The sequence below is a fragment of the Hyla sarda genome, chromosome 4 (genome assembly GCF_029499605.1).
Source record: "Hyla sarda isolate aHylSar1 chromosome 4, aHylSar1.hap1, whole genome shotgun sequence".
Lineage (NCBI taxonomy): Eukaryota > Metazoa > Chordata > Amphibia > Anura > Hylidae > Hyla > Hyla sarda.
This window is the reverse complement of record NC_079192.1, coordinates 391,691,215-391,708,316: the sequence shown is the minus strand read 5'-3', so window position 1 is coordinate 391,708,316 and position 17,102 is coordinate 391,691,215. Positions and strand designations below refer to the sequence as shown.

At 38.5% G+C, this 17,102-nt stretch overlaps 1 protein-coding gene across 7 annotated transcripts in view; it reads left to right on the top strand.

Moving 5' to 3' along the window:
- Positions 1-17,102, top strand: part of LOC130267390 (protocadherin gamma-C5-like) — a 571,493-nt gene that overhangs the window by 27,191 nt on the left and 527,200 nt on the right. Inside the window, exon 1 of one of the 7 annotated variants that reach the window (XM_056517136.1) lies at positions 1,555-4,032. The exons of 5 other annotated variants lie outside the window; for them this stretch is intronic. In XM_056517136.1, coding sequence (XP_056373111.1) covers positions 1,666-4,032 — 2,367 coding nt within the window. In that variant the 5' untranslated portion in view covers positions 1,555-1,665. Of the gene's footprint in view, positions 1-1,554; positions 4,033-8,613; positions 11,091-17,102 lie in introns of those variants that run through there. One more of the 7 variants, XM_056517139.1, reaches the window with a different exon arrangement.

The following is a 17,102-nucleotide window of genomic DNA, read 5'->3' as shown; positions in this document are numbered from 1 at the left end:
AATACAAACTTCTTGCTGGTGTGATTGGAAAATCCACAGTAATTTAAAGAATTATTGCAGCCACAGACACTTATCCCCTATCCACAGGATAGAGGATAAGTGACTGATAAAGGGGGGTCCGACTGTTGGCAAGCTTCTGTAAGGGGACCGACATTACCACGGCCCTGTGTGGCTAATGTGCGTGTCGTCGACCTCACTAAGGTCGACGACATGCTCCCACCATACAGCTCTATGGGAGGCAGGGAAGCACAAACACCGCATCTCCGCCTCTTTCATAGAGATACATAGCAGGAGTCTTCCTGGTGTTGGCAGGAGTCTTCCTGCAGCACAGCCTGAGCCCCATACAGATCGCGGCTATCAGACACTTATCTCCTATCCTGTGGATAGGGGATAAGTGTCTATGGCTGCAGATCTCCAATAATGTAAATCTGCCTGGGAGAAAAAATATATCTATTCTTAGAAAATTTTTTAATAATAATATAAGGGCAGACCAAATGGGCCAGTTGGTCTTATTTTACCAAACACTTCTATGTTTCTATATTATTTTGGTTGCCATTAGCTAAACAGTCTCCACAATACTCTTAGCTAGATTTATCTAGATTTCTATTTGAATATTTAGTTATCATAAGTGTTTTGTATTTTATAATTTTGGACTTTTAATTTTTTTTGTTTAAGAAAGAGGTGAACAATCTCCACAATACACTTATCTAGATTTCTATCTTATTATTTCGATTTCATAAGTGTTTTGTATTTTATCATCTCGCACTTTGAAATTTTGTGTATAAGAAAGATAAAATAAGGAACATCTTTAAAGAATAATTAAAGTTAGCAAGAGTGTTATATTGGGACATCTTAAATGTTTACATGATTTAAAACTAGCTTAAAAATGAAAAATTCAAAACTTTTTTTTTATATTGGAGCAAAACATGTTCCCAACATTCTAGCATTCTAGAAGAGATTACTAATCTGAGGAATATTGTCATTTAAATGTTTTTTTTTCTCTTTTTTACTAATGTATCCTTACTTTCAATTTTACCCTGTTTATGCGCATTAACATTTATCTGAAATTCTTGTAGCATGTACCTTGAAACATAAAGTAATATCATTAAATACAACAATAAAACTTTTAGATATTTTACTAAAGGCAGATGGAAATGAGACGTTGGTTAAGACAGATATAAGAAAATAATTACAATTAGTTGAAAATTGAAAAGATTTTATTGAGAAGAAACTTTATTCCAACCACATTGTAACTGTAAACATGACTAAAAAAAAACTAAACAAACAAAACCACCTACACCAAAGATAGAAAATATTTTGAAAGGTTTAAGAAAATGTTAATTGCCAATTTTAATTGTAACTAAATAACAATAATATGTGTTAAAATATTTTAAAGATATTTCCTAGTGAGCAAAGTTTCTTAGTAGTACCTAAATGGTCCTCATGATGGTGCTGTTGCCTAACAATACAAATAAGCGACCTAAACTCTATGAGGAGCTAGTGATTCCTTTTAATACACAGATATTGCAGATCTGAACAAGAAGCAAGGCTGTATTTCTGTTTCTCTTCTTTATATTTTATATTGCTATAACCTTTCAAGTTGTATCATTATTTGGATGCTAAGCGAACAGATCTAAGGATTCAGCTATATACTACACACAGGACATGGCATGGCAAGTAGTATTTTTATACTTTGGTTTAATTTCTTTTGTTGCTTCCAGTCAGTTCCAATACGCAATTCTAGAGGAGCTGAAGCTAAATTCTATCATTGGGAATGTTGCAGAAGATTTAGGATTGAACAGCAGCAACCTGAAAATGAGAAAATTAAGAATTGTTTCTCAGCACACTAGAAATTATTTCAATATAAATTCAGAAAATGGCAACTTATATGTGAGTGACAGGATAGACAGGGAGGAAATATGTGGATCCGAGCAGAGCTGCTTTCTAAATCTTGAAATTTTAGTAGAAAACCCAGTAAACATTTATTCCATAAAAATTGAAATCAAAGATATAAATGATAACCCTCCGAGTTTTCCAAATGGAATATTTAATTTAAAAATAAGTGAATTCGTTTTGCCTGGAGCACGATTTGTTCTTGAGCATGCAAGAGATCCAGACTTAGGCACCAATTCTTTACAGAGTTATAGTCTAAGTCCCAACCCATACATCTCATTGGTGGAAAAACTAGACATTGGAGCAGAATATCCCGAACTTACTTTAGTTCAGTCTTTAGATCGTGAGAAGCAACAAAAACATGAATTCATTTTTACTGCTTCTGATGGAGGAAAACCTATGAAAACTGGCACTGCCATTATTAAGATTGATGTTCAGGACATAAATGACAATTATCCAGAATTTAGTAAAAAAACATATCAAATTAGTTTAGATGAAAATTTGCCGATTGGCTATGTAGCGTTACATTTAAACGCCAGTGATAAAGATGAAGGATCCAATGCAGAAATTTCCTATTCTTTTAGCCATATTCCTGAATATGCACGACAAATATTTACTATTGATTCACACACTGGAGTCATTAAGACAATAGGACAACTGGACTATGAAACAACTCAGACTTATGAGATGACAGTGGAAGCTGATGATGGTGGAGGCCTGGTTGCAAAATGTACAGTCTTTGTACAAATTGTGGATCTGAATGACAATGCTCCTGAGATAACTATTACATCACTGTCCACACCAATTCCAGAGGATTCTGTACCTGGGACCCTGGTGGCATTAATAAATGTGAAGGATTTAGATTCTGGGAAATATGGAGAAGTGAACTGTCATATAACCGATACACAGGCCCTAAAATTAATTCCGTCATCCAATAATTATTACAAGCTTGTAACTGCAGGTCAACTGGATAGAGAAACAACCTCAACAAATAACATCACCATTATAGCAGAAGATGAAGGCTCTCCTCAAATGGTCACAAAGAAAACAGTTTATATTACTGTTTCAGATGTGAATGACAATCCACCAGTTTTTGAAAGACCTCTTTATATTTCCTATATTCCAGAGCACACCCCAGCAGGAACATCAATACAGAGTATCCATGCATATGATCTGGATGAAAATGAGAATGCTAGGGTCATATATTCTATTATTAACAGAAATATTGAGGACATTCCAGTCACCTCTTATGTTTCCATCAACTCAATGACTGGGGCTCTCTATGCCCAAAGATCCTTTGATTATGAACAGTTGCGGGAATTTCAGTTCCAGGTGATGGCTAAAGACAGTGGATCTCCTCCTCTAAGCAGTAATGTCACAGTGAGGATATGTATCATTGATAAGAATGATAATGCTCCTAAGATCCTCTACCCATCAGCAGACACTGAGGGATCAGCATTATTTGAGTTTATTCCTCACTCTGCTGAGAAAGGTTATCTAGTCACCAAAGTGATTGCAGTGGACGCTGACTCTGGACACAATGCCTGGCTCTCTTTTCACTTACTACAGGTTCCTGATCCATCTCTTCTAACAATCGGCCAATATAATGGGGAAATCAGGATTGGGCGAGATCTTCCAGATATAGAAACTCTGAGACAAAAGATTGTGGTTTTGGTGAAGGATAATGGAGTCCCATCTCTGTCATCAACAGTTACTTTGAACCTGGTTTTGGCTGAAAATTTTCAACAAGTTGTGCCAGAAATAAGACGTCAACCTAATACCTCAGGAACTGCTTCTAATACCACGTTCTACCTTGTAATAGCTATAGGCCTAATCTCTCTGCTGTTCATTGTGACTGTGCTTATTGCAGTCTTATATAAATGCAGAACACCTAGTACTCCAACATCCTTTGAAGCTTTTAGTAGAAATGTGTATCCTCAGTTCACCCTGGGATGTCCTTCTGAGATCAGTGATACAAGTTTACCTTTCCCATTCTCTTATGATGTGTGTGTGACTCTGGACTCAAAGCAGAATGAAATAGCTTATCTTAAACCAATGCAGAATGTTCCTACAGAGAATCTCATAGACACTGAAGATTGTGTAGTCGATAAAAATGTGTCCACGGAACAAACTACACAGGTGAGATATGTTTTTTTCAGTTTTTGAAAATACTTTGGTAAATTCAGTATTTATTTAATATATTGTATAATACATTTAAAATGTAATGAGAGTTGACAAAGGAAAATTTACTATACTTTCTTAGTATACTTTCTTAACAACTTTTTTTTTAGCATACACTTAATATGTAAAATGTTTTAAAATTTACTTCCATCGCCCTTGTAACTTTACAAGCCTAAGCTACAGATTTCCTTTCAAGTTGTCTTAAACTTTTATAAGTAATAACAGCTATTATTTTTAAATCTAGAAGCGTTATTCTTCAAAATATTTAGGTGTTACATGCGATCTTTAATATCTGCTTCTAGTATGATCAATAATAACCTTATTTCTGGGTATAGATAATAGTGTTTCTTATATACACATCTTTTAAGCATTTTACATTAGTATTTGATATATTTGCTAATTTTGCATAAATGTTGGATAAAATATACATTACTTAACAATAATAATCTACCTGCAGTCATGCATATTATCTTTTAGAACAATAAAAGGAGCCTGTACTGCTTTAATGGGTGGAGCGACTGCTGGGTAGGAGAGAGATCATTTTGCAACAGCTGGAACACCCTGATTAGAAAACACTGGTCTTTTGAATAATGGAATGCAACCAGTTTTGTTTCAGTGGGTGGGGTGGCAGATGTGTGGGAGGTAGGAAAATGACCTCACACTTACAAACTATGGGACTATGGGATATGTAGTTTGAGAGAATAAATTCCAACCGGAAATACCCAGTTCACAAACATGCCACAGCTTTATAGTAATCTCACAACATAGTAATTTAGCCCTAAGACAAGCACAGATCCTTCCTAAGCATGTCCATTGCTGTCTGGCAGGTATGTACTAAAATCACCTTATGGTGGATTCCCCTTTAATAATATATGCATATTTTACCATATATGCAATATATGGTAAAATTGTCTTCATGCTTTCTTTTGGTGGTAAGTACAATCAAAAGCAATTATGCATTAAAAAACTGCAGCTGAAACTCCTGTTAGGATCAGTTAGGATTAGATTTAATCAGCAACCCTTCTTGGTTACTATGGCAGCCTAGGCCTTACTAGGTCTCTGAGCCTGCCATAGTAGACCTGCAAATAGAGCCTGCCTCAGGCACATTGTACCAGAAAAACACTTATACAACTGATCAATGATATTCAATAGCACACCATTAATCAACATTAGCAATCTAATGATTGTCTTTAAAAGTCCCCTGGAGGGACTTACTAAGTGTGAAAAGTAAAACTAAAGTTTATAAAATTATACACAAGTAAATATACAGTGGTCCCTCAACATACGATGGTAATCCGTTCCAAATGCACTATCGTTAGTTGAAACCATCGTATGTTGTATGTTTAGGGATCTGTGCAATGTAAAGTATAGGACAATGGTCTTCAACCTGCGGACCTCCAGATGTTGCAAAACTACAACACGCAGCATGCCCGGACAGCCAACGGTATCAAGTTTTTGCTACGTACCTTATCCAGTGACTGCGCTGGCTGTGTATTTATCTTACGTTTTAACAGTGATTGTGCAATAGGGTTGTTGGCTGGGCTCAGCAATTATCCATAAAATAGCACTCTTCTCTGTTTAATTTTGCCATTTGGCTATTTCATGAATCAACACCTATAATAGTTTAATAATTTTAATTGCTACTAGTAAAAGTTATATTTTAAGCACATTCGGAGACTCTTATGTTCTCACTTTTTTGATACTTATATGCTGGATGATTTGTTTATGCAAACAGTGGTCCATGTAGAACCACCCTATTAGTTTCTACGTTTTAGTGAATTGTAGTTTTGCAACATCTGGAGGTCTGCAGGTTGAAGACCACTGGTATTGGAGGTTATACTCACGTGTCCCCGCCGCTCCGGACCATCACCGCTCGTCACCACTGCCCTGGATGTCGCCCTCCATCACTGTTGCCGCGTCCCCGACGCTCCGGCAAGGCCTCTGCTTCTCTGACATCCTCGCTCTCTGTCGCCGCCATCACGTTGCTACGCACACCGCTCCTATTGGATGACGGGACGGTGTGCGCAGCGACGTGATGTTGACGATGGAGAGCACTGACGATGCAGGGGATCCCGAAGAGGACGCGCCGGAGCCCCGAGGACAGGTAAGTGGTTGTCAGCGGACCACGCGGGGCACCGTAAACGGATATCCGGTGGCAGCTGAAGCAGTCTGTGCTGCCGGATAGCCGTTTATGCGATGGCCCCGACATACAAAAGCATCGTATGTTGATGCTGCCTTCAACATGCGATGGCCTCTGAGAGGCCATTGTATGTTGAAATGATCGTATGTCGGGGCCACCGTAGGTCGGGGGTCACTGTATTTGGTATTACAACATGTGGAAGTGTCTGGACTACTGAAAAATAGGCCCTGAATTACTAAGAGTGTTGGGTTGTTATTAGTATGGTATGTTATTTCAGACTTGCATGATTACATTCTATTTACTATGGGAATTTACAGCTTGGGGAGGTTCTGATCGGCTTTTTCTTAGTGTGAATTTCCAGTCATTTATTCAGAGGATTTTGTGTAAATTCAATAGTAAATAGGTTAGGTTCTGAGAACACGCCCCTTTTTGGTCAACCATGCCCCTTTTTTTTCTGGTTGACCTCAACCCTTTTTCAGGCTTGTCGGGTTTGTCGGTTTATTTTTTTGAATGGGACTGTTCTGATTTATCTGACACCTCAATCGGACACTGGATAACCTAACATGCCGTATGGGAGAACATGTTTGGAAGCGTTCTACCATCTGGCCTGCAGAAAAAAATGGGTGCCAGACCCTAAGAAAACTCATACACTTTGCCATCAGTTGTCGTATCAGTTGGGGCCAGTTCCTAAGCCTGAATGACAGATATACTGTATATGTGTGAAGGCGCCCAAACAGGGCAAAAATGATACTGAACATTTAAAGCCATTTATCTATAGGAGTTCTGCACTATTGCAACTGTTGTTAAAGTAGGATTCGGATTACGCTGACAACTTCTTTAAGAGCATATCAAGTCCATGTACTTGAAGGGGTTCTCTGCACCTAGACATCTTATTCCCTATCCAAGGATAGGGCATAAGATGTCTGATCCCTGGGGTCCCGCCACTGGGGACCCCCGTGATCTCTCCTGCAGCCCCCAGAGTCATCAGCTGGACGGAGCTAAGTTTGCTCCGTGGCTGATGACTCACGATACTGGTGGCCGGCGGTTTGTGACGTCACGGCCTTGATCCCTCCCCTCGTGATGTCACGCCCCACCCCCTTAATGCAAGTCTATGGGAGGAGGCGTGATGGTGGCCACGCCCCCTCCCATAGACTTGCATTAAGGGGTCGGGCGTGACATCACGGGGGGCGGAGCTGTGACATCATGATACGCGGTCCCCTGTATCACCTGTCATCAGACCGCTGAACAGCGGGGGTGCTGCAGGAGAGATCGTGGGGGTCCCCAGATGCGGGATCCCCGTGATCAGACATCTTATCGTCTATCCTTTGGATAGGGCATAAGATGTCTAGGGGCGGAGTACCCCTTTAAGAATGTACTGTGGTCACTGTGTAGGGAGAGGGAGGATGGATGGAGGAGAATGTGAGCTGTATCTGTTGCTGGGTATAAATGCTGTAACCATGTATCTTCATCCAGCTTTATAATAACACTGTTCCCAAATCCTGCTTTCTGATGATAAGTTGAGTTGTTACCCATCCCCATGTATATATGTTTTATTTGAAAACCTAATTTTTAAACAACACGTTATTTTCTTATTATAGAATACTTTTAAGGCAAAATTCACATTTGGCAGTTCTTTTTAAAATTTTTCCAGTGAGGAACCAGTAAATATTAGAACATCAGTGCTGGAGTAGAGTATTTTTATTTAACATTGTCTGACCCCTTTAAAAATATATTTGCTGACAAGACCTTTAACATTTTAGAATATGGGATATCACTAACTTGTTCAATATGCTAGAGAAAAACCAGGAAAAGAAGAATATGTTTGAGATATATATTTTAGCCTCACTAGATATTTAATACTTATTTTCATTGTCTGCCTAATTGTGATCATTTCAGAAAACATCATATAAGTACAAACTGTATTTGCAGAAGTAAAAAATGAACTGGGGCTAAAGTGAACATGCTATTTTGGGGTAAACATGTCATTAGGATATGCAGTGTAAATACAATTTCATTTCTAAAATACAAAAATACGACTAAGATTGTCTTTTCTATTTCAGATGCCTTTATGGCATCCTTACATAATCTGTAAGAGGTTACACTGCTAAACATAAACAACAACATATCAATTGCAATAATATATTGTATTTAAAATCAAATCTAGTTGAAAAAAGATTAAAATATTTCATGCCAATTGCTCATTTCAAGTAAACAGAAAATGTTTAAAAATTTAGTATAGTTTCTTAGAGAAAGTCTATTTGTAGTACCTAAATTAATCCGCATGATGGTGCTGTTGCCTAACAATAAAAAAAATCTATCTGAACAGCATGTGGAGCTAGGAATTTTTTTTTTTTTTTTGTGCACAGACTCTGCAGATCTGAACAAGAAGCAAGACTATATTTCTACATAGCTTTTTTATATTGGCTTTTGAATACTGCTTTTTGTATTTTTATGATTATTTGGATACCAAGAGAACAGCTGTAAGGATTCAGCATTTAAGTACACAAAGGACATGGCATGGCAAGTACTATTTTTCTTCTTTGGTTTCTTTTCTTTTGCTGCTTCTAATCAGTTCCAATACTCAATTCTAGAGGAGCTGAAGCTAAATTCTATCATTGGGAATGTTGCAGAAGATTTAGCATTGAACAGCAGCAACCTGAAAATGAGAAAATTAAGGATTGTTTCTCAGCACAATAGAAATTATTTCAATATAAGTTCAGAAAATGGCAACTTATATGTGAGTGACAGGATAGACAGGGAGGAGATATGTGGGTCCGAGCAGAGCTGCTTTCTGGATATTGAAATTTTGGCAGAAAATCCAGTTACTATTTACTCCATAAAAATTGAAATCAAAGATATAAATGACAATCCTCCGAGTTTTTCAAATGAAATGTTTAATTTAAGAATAAGTGAATTAGTTTTGCCTGGAGCACGATTTGTTCTTGAGCATGCAAGAGATCCAGACTTAGGCACCAATTCTTTACAGAGTTATAGTCTAAGTCCCAACCCATACTTCTCATTGGTGGGAACAGAATATCCCGAACTTACTTTAGTTCAGTCTTTAGATCGTGAGAAGCAACATAATTATAAATTAATTTTAACTGGTTCCGATGGAGGAAAACCTATGAAAACTGGCACTGCCATTATTAAGATTGATGTTCAGGATATAAATGACAATTATCCAGAATTTAGTAAAAAAAGTTATCAAATTAGTTTAGATGAAAATTTGCCTGTTGGCTATGTAGTGTTACATTTAAACGCCAGTGATAAAGATGAAGGATCCAATGCAGAAATTTCCTATTCCTTTAGTCATATTCCTGAATATGCACGACAAGTATTTACTATTGATTCTCAGACTGGAGTCATTAAGACAATAGGACAACTGGACTATGAAACAACACAAACTTATGAAATGACTGTAAAAGCTATGGATGGTGGAGGACTGGCCACACAATGTACTGTTTCAATACAAATTGTTGATCTGAATGACAATGCTCCTGAGATAACTATTGCATCCCTGTCTACACCTATTCTAGAGGATTCTGCACCTGGCACTCTTGTAGCATTTATCAATGTGAAGGATTTGGATTCTGGGAAATATGGAGAAGTAAACTGTCAAATATCAGATACGAGGGACTTTAAGTTAGTTCCGTCATCTAATAGTTATTACAAGCTTGTAACTGCAGGTCCACTGGACAGAGAAACAACCTCAGCATATAACATCACCATTATAGCAGAAGATGAAGGCTCTCCTCAAATGGTCACAAAGAAAACAGTTCATATTACTGTCTCGGATATGAATGACAATCCACCAGTCTTTGGAAAACCCCTTTATATTTCTTATATTCCAGAGCACACCCCAGCAGGAACATCAATACAGAGTATCCATGCATCTGACCTGGATGAAAATGAGAATGCTAGGGTCGTATATTCTATTATAAACAAAAATATTGATGACATTCCAGTCACCTCTTATGTTTCCATCAACTCAATGTCTGGAGTTCTCTATGCCCAGAGATCCTTTGACTATGAACAGTTGCGGGAATTTGAGTTCCAGGTGATGGCTAAAGACAGTGGATCTCCTCCTCTAAGCAGTAATGTCACAGTGAGGATATGTATCATTGATAAGAATGATAATGCTCCTAAGATCCTCTACCCATCAGCAGACACAGAGGGATCAGCATTATTTGAGTTTATTCCTCACTCTGCTGAGAAAGGTTATCTAGTCACCAAAGTGATTGCAGTGGACGCTGACTCTGGACACAATGCCTGGCTCTCCTATCACTTACTACAGGTTCCTGATCCATCTCTATTAACAATCGGCCAATATAATGGGGAAATCAGGATTGGGCGAGATCTTCCAGATATAGAAACTCTGAGACAAAAAATTGTGGTTTTGGTGAAGGATAATGGAGTCCCATCTCTGTCATCAACAGTTACTTTGAACCTGGTTTTGGCTGAAAATTTTCAACAAGTTGTGCCAGAAATAAGACGTCAACCTAATACCTCAGGAACTGCTTCTAATACCACATTCTACCTTGTAATAGCTATAGGCCTAATCTCTCTGCTATTCATTGTGACTGTGCTTTTTGCAGTCTTGTATAAATGCAGAACACCTAGTACTCCAACATCCTTTGAAGCTTTTAGTAGAAACGTATATCCTCAGTTCACCCTGGGATGTCCTTCTGAGATCAGTGATACAAGTTTACCTTTCCCATTCTCATATGATGTGTGTGTGACTCTGGACTCAAAGCAGAATGAAATCGCTTATTTGAAACCAGTGCAGAACGTTCCTACAGAGAATCTCATAGACACTGGTGATTCTGCTGCTGGAACAGATGTAACAAATGTCTTTTCTACAAACAGCAATGTACAGGTATGAGAGATTTATTTGTAGCAATGGTGATATTGGTGTCTAGATTATGTACTATGCACTTCAAAATTTCCACATATATCGCTTAGTATCAAAATTTATGAAGCTTAAAGGGGTACTCCGCCCCTAGACATCTTATCCCCTATCCAAAGAATAGGGGATAAGATGTCAGATCGCTGCGGTCCCGCTGCTGGGGAGCCCTGGAATACCCGCTGCGGCACCGCGCTATGATTAGAGCACAGAGCGAGTTCGCTATGTGCGTAATGACGGCGATACAGGGGACGGAGCTGCGTAACGTCATGGCTCCGCCCCTCGTGACATCACGGCCCGTCCCCTTAATGCAAGTCTATGGCAGGGGGCGTGACAAACGCCGCGCCCCCTCCCATAGACTTGTTTTGAAAGGGGTGGGCCGTGACGTCACGAGGGGCGGAGCCGTGATGTAACGATGCTCCGGCCCCTGTATTGCGCGTCATTATGTGCAGAGCGAACTCGCTCTGTGCTGTAATGAGAGTGGGGTGCCGCAGCGAGGATCACGGGGCTCCCCAGCAGCGGCACCGCGGCGATCTGACATCTTATCCCCTATCCTTTGGATAGGGGATAAGATGTCTAGGGGGGGAATACCCCTTTAAAGGAATACTCTGGTGCAGAGTACTCCTGCTCCGTCCTGCCCGGGGCTGCAAAAAAAATGAAAATAAACCATCCCTCACCTTCCTGGGTTCCCGCGGAGTGCCACTACAGCTGATCGGTCCTCTGGTCCATCTTCTTCATACTTCCGTGTGAACGAAATATATCACACATTTGCACTATATGCAAATAAGTAAATGTTCTAGTATTTTCTAGTGGATAGTTGTATCTACCATATTCATAGAAAATGCTAAATTTTTAAACCAATTACTGATCAATGTAAGACATCTTCCACAATGCAAAAGAGCAGTCATGTGTCTACTAAAACATTTTAGACATTGTTGCAGCCTGTGATTGTAAATTGGCTTTTGATGAAAAGAGAAGAATCCACACAATATAAATGGAATATCATGAGGATATGCCATATATATCTAAGAAGGAAATTGTTATTGGTAGGGAGACATTGCAGCCCCAAACTTCACCCATTCCACTACCACTACGTATATAAACAATCTGCCATAACTATTGGTCCTCAAATGGGTAATGATGCCTATACTGGCTAACTACATGAGGCTAAACTAAAGGACTTAAGGCCAAATAGACATAGAATTAAATGAGTATATCAATGTCAGAATGAAAGTTCAGAGAGAAAACCGGAATCTAACCAAGTTCAGAGAAAATCCAAACCAAGTCGAAATCCAAAACAGTACCAGAGGGCAAGCTGGGTCAGAACAGTAGGTTTCATATAGTCTAAATCTGAATCCAAAAGCAGGGGTCAGAAAAAACTTTTAGAAGTCAGAAAAATGCAATGGCACTACAGGCTTCAGGAATAGTACAATATCTAAATGTGCAAGGGATCAAAATGAGTTTGGCTACATCTTACCTTTACAACATGTTTTCACAATTGAAAATTTTTTATTTTCTGTTCTACAGCCTGTCCAATGCCTTGTTATCAGTTAATTCCATTAGATAAAGTCTCTAATAAGTTTCTTTTCTCACTTCCTCTAAACCACATTATGGCCATATCAAGACAACTCGTAGTAAATAAATTTTCACTAGTTGCTTACTTTTGAAAACATGCTATGTATATAGAAAAAGTTTATCCTGTTCTGTATTGTGTTTTATAAATATTGGTCCTACACATTTTGCCACTGGACACTGGAGTGGAGAGTCATCTTTTGTTTTGGCTATTATGTACCATAATGGGGTTTGGGTCACTGGCATAATCCAGTTAATTGTACTGTGTCGTTCCATGTTTTGCTGGTCTCTTACACACCAACACACATACACACGCACATGTGTATGTATATATATATATATATATATATATATATATATATATTTATACATATTCCAGGGGAATTAGCTCAGGGATCGTACCAAGTTTGTTCAGGACATGTTTTTCCATGCAGGAGTAACCATGCTGCAGCAGCTGCCTTGTGAAGAAGAACTTTCTCCTCACCTGGTTTATTAGGTTGAAGTTATAACCAAACAAAACAAAGTCAAACAAATCCCTCGGCACTCTGGCCACTAACTATACTTTTCTAGCTTGCCCTATCTATGCCACCAGAGGGCTTATCCCAGCCAGTGTACAACACATGTACTCTGCAACCTCTTAACACACTGTTCACACTTAGCTTGTCTTGTGTTACTCAGACAGTCCCTCTCCTGGGGATTTAACAGTCCTCTCATTTTCCACACTAATGTCACCTTTTACACTGGTGCCACTTTGTGTGTCCACCACAGCCACCTGCTGTGTGCCTGTCTGGCAAAGGGACAGGCTGTCTTCTCCCTTGCATCAATCTGCTGAGAGAGAGAGAGAGAGAGAGAGAGAGAGAGAGAGAGACAAAATGTATGTAAAGAGTAGTAAATAATGCTATATTTGATGCAATTTCTAGTTTGTTGGGTGTTTCAGAAATATAGATGATATTACTGTTAGTAGCCATATTCCCAGTTTTCAGCAGTGGAGAGTTCAGCCACAATTATACCATTTTGACTGCCATCACTAGAAAGGGCACAAAAGCTTCCTGAAGATAAATTTTTTTTTTAAAGGTTCAAATAACTTGCATACATAAGTCTTTAGTAAACTTCCTCTAGTATTGTCTATAAGCAGTAAGAATTTAATAATTTAGCTCCATGGCCCAGATATATCAATCTAAAAAAAAAATTCTGATTTGGACCCTTTTCTGTATCAATAAAAGCAGGGGTTTTCGAATGTCTGTATCAAAACAACTCAGCTCATACTTCTATAAGGACATATTTTAAAGTTAAATGGGTATTCCATTATGCTGAAGAGGCAAGAGGCTGGAGAGGCAAGAAAAAAAAAAACCTTATTCTCCTATCTTATTCCCTCTGGAGTACTTCTTTAACCGCATGGCCCATTTTTGCCTTAAAGAGGTACTCCGGTGGAAAACATTTTTTTTTTGGTGCCAGAAAGAAATCCAAAAAGAAGAACTTTCTCTGTAGTATACAGCAGCTAATAAGTACTGGAAGAATAAAGAATTTTTTTATAGAAGTAATTTACAAATCTGTTCAACTTTCTGGCACCAGTTGATAAAAACAAAATGTTTTCCACCGGAGTTCCCCTGTAAGGACCAGGCCAATTTTCATTTTTGCGTTTTATTTTTTTCTCCTCCCTTTTTAAAATTCTTAACAGTTTTTTTCACCTAGAAACCCATATGAGGGCTTGTTTTTTGTGCGACTAATAGTACTTTGTAATGACACCTTTCATTTTACCATAAGATGTACCATGAAACAAAAAATAAATGATATTTGCAGGTGGAAATTTGTAAGAAACCTGCAATGTTGCAACTTTTGGGGGGTTTGGATTTTATGCAGTGCACTTTATGGTAAAAATTATACATTATCTTTATTCTGTAGGTCATTGCAATTAAAACAGTACCCAATTTATATAGTTTTTCTATTATTGTACTGCTTAAAAAAAAAAAAAGCTAACTTTTTATAACAAAAAAAAGACCCCTATAATTTTTTTATTTTTCTGTATACTGGGATGCATGAGGGCTCATTTTTTGTGTTGTGATCTGTAGTTTTTATCTGTACCATTTTTGCTTTGATGGGACTTTTTGATCACTTTTTATAATTTTTTTCTGATATATGATGTGATTAAAAATCAGAATTTTTGGTGTTTGATATTTTTTTCCTTTATGTCGTTAACTGTGCGGGATCATAAACATTAAATTTAATAATTTGTACATTTACACACGTGGAGATACCAAATATGTAAATTTTTCTTATTTTGTTTGTAAAATGAACAAAGAAGGGTAAAATCATTAGATTGCATTTACTGTATAAAGCTATGCCTATGGCAAAGCATTATACAGTGTGATCGGCAGTCCACTGATATACCTGGCTGAGCAGGTGATCGGCAGCAAGAGCCATTTTAACTCACGGAACCCCAAGACTGGGGTTCTGTGAGCCCCACTGAGTTACTTTCACTTTAGACACTGTGATCGGGGTCTAAAGTGGCAGGATCGCCTCTGCCTGTCATCAGCAGTGAGTGTCTGGCTACTGATAGTAGTCGACACGCACTGTTCTGAAGGGAGGGCAGCTCCGGTGCTCGCTTCAAAGCTGCTGAAAGGGGTACTCCACTGGAAAACGTTTTTTTAGAATCAACTGGTGCCATAAAGTTAAACAGATTTGTAAATTACTTCTATAAAAATCCTAGTCCTTCCAGTACTTATTAGCTGCTGTATGATTCACAGGACGTTCTTTTCTTTTAGAATTTCCTTTCTGTCTAACCACAGTGCTTTCTGACAATGGGTGTCAGCAGAAATATCCTTTGGATAGGGGATAAGATGTGTGCAGAGGAGTACCTCTTTAACCCCCTTAAGGATGCAGGGTTTTTCCGTATTTGCACTTTGGTTTTTTCCTCCTTACCTTTAAAAAATCATAATCCTTTCAATTTTGCACATAAAATTCCATATTATGGCTTATTTTTTGCACTGCCAATTCTAATTTGCAGTAACATTAGTAATTTTACCAACAAATCCACGATGAAACGAGAAAAAAATTCATTGTGCAACAAAATTGAAGAATTTTTTTTGTAACTTTTTTTTTTGGGGGGGGGGCTTCCGTTTCTATGCAGTGCATTTTTCGGTAAAAATGACACCTTATCTTTATTCTGTAGGTTCATACGTTTAAAATAATACCCTATTTATATAGGTTTGATTTTGTCTTAAATCATAACTACATGCACGAAAATGAAGATGTTTAAAATTGTCATCTTCTGACCCCTATAACTTTTTTTTTTTTCTGCGTACGGGCCAGTATGAGGGCTCATTTTTTTGTGCCGCGATCTGAAGTTTATATCGGTACCATTTTTTGTTTTCATTGGACTTTTTTGATTGCTTTTTATTCATTTTTTGTGCTATAAAAAGTGACCAAAAATACGCTATTTTGGACTTTGGTATTTTTTTTTGCGTGTATGCCATTGACTATACAGTTTAATTAACGATATATTTTTATAGTTTGGACATTTCGATACCACATATGTTTATTTTTATTGTGATTTATCGTTTCTTTTGAAAATAGGAAATGGGGGGTGATTCTTACTTTTATTAGGTAAGGGGTTAATTCATCATTAGTAACTTTTTTTAGGGGCTATAACATGAATTACATTGATTCCTAACACTGATCATCGGCATAGAACTACATGCAGATGATCAGTGTTATCGGGTCCTGACTTCTCCTGCCTTGATCTCAGGCATGGAGAAGTCAATCGCTGATCGGATGCCGGGGAAACTGGTAGGGGACCTTCCTTCGGCTTCCTAACTGATTGGTATACCGCGATGAGCCCGACTGAACTGCCAGGATGCCATTCTTTAAACTTCATCTAAAGGGTTAATAGCGCATGTCACAACAATCGGTTCCGCATGCTATTAGCCCAGGGTCCCAGCTTTCATTAGCAGCCGGGACCAACCAGCTATGATGCGGGGTCATGGCGTGACCCCGCGTTAGAGACAGAGACCCCCCTGTGTCCTTAAGAGGTTAAACATACTGTATTACAATATATATAAAAAAATAATAGTCTGATGCTATTAACCCTTTAGCTATTAACCCTTTAGCCGCGCGCTCAGAGCTGAGCCGCGCGGCTAAAAGCGAAAGTGAAACCATGCCGGTTAACTCAGTGGGCTGTTCGGGATAGCCGCGGCGAAATCGCGGCATCCCGAACAGCTTACAGGACAGCGGGAGGGCCCCTACCTGCCTCCTCGCTGTCCGATAGCCGAATAACTGCTCAGTGCCTGAGATCCAGGCATGAGCAGTCAAGCGGCAGAATCATCGATCACTGGTTTCCTATGAGAAACCAGTGATCAATGATAAAGATCAGTGTGGGCAGTGTTATAGGTCCCTATGGGAGCTATAACACTGCAA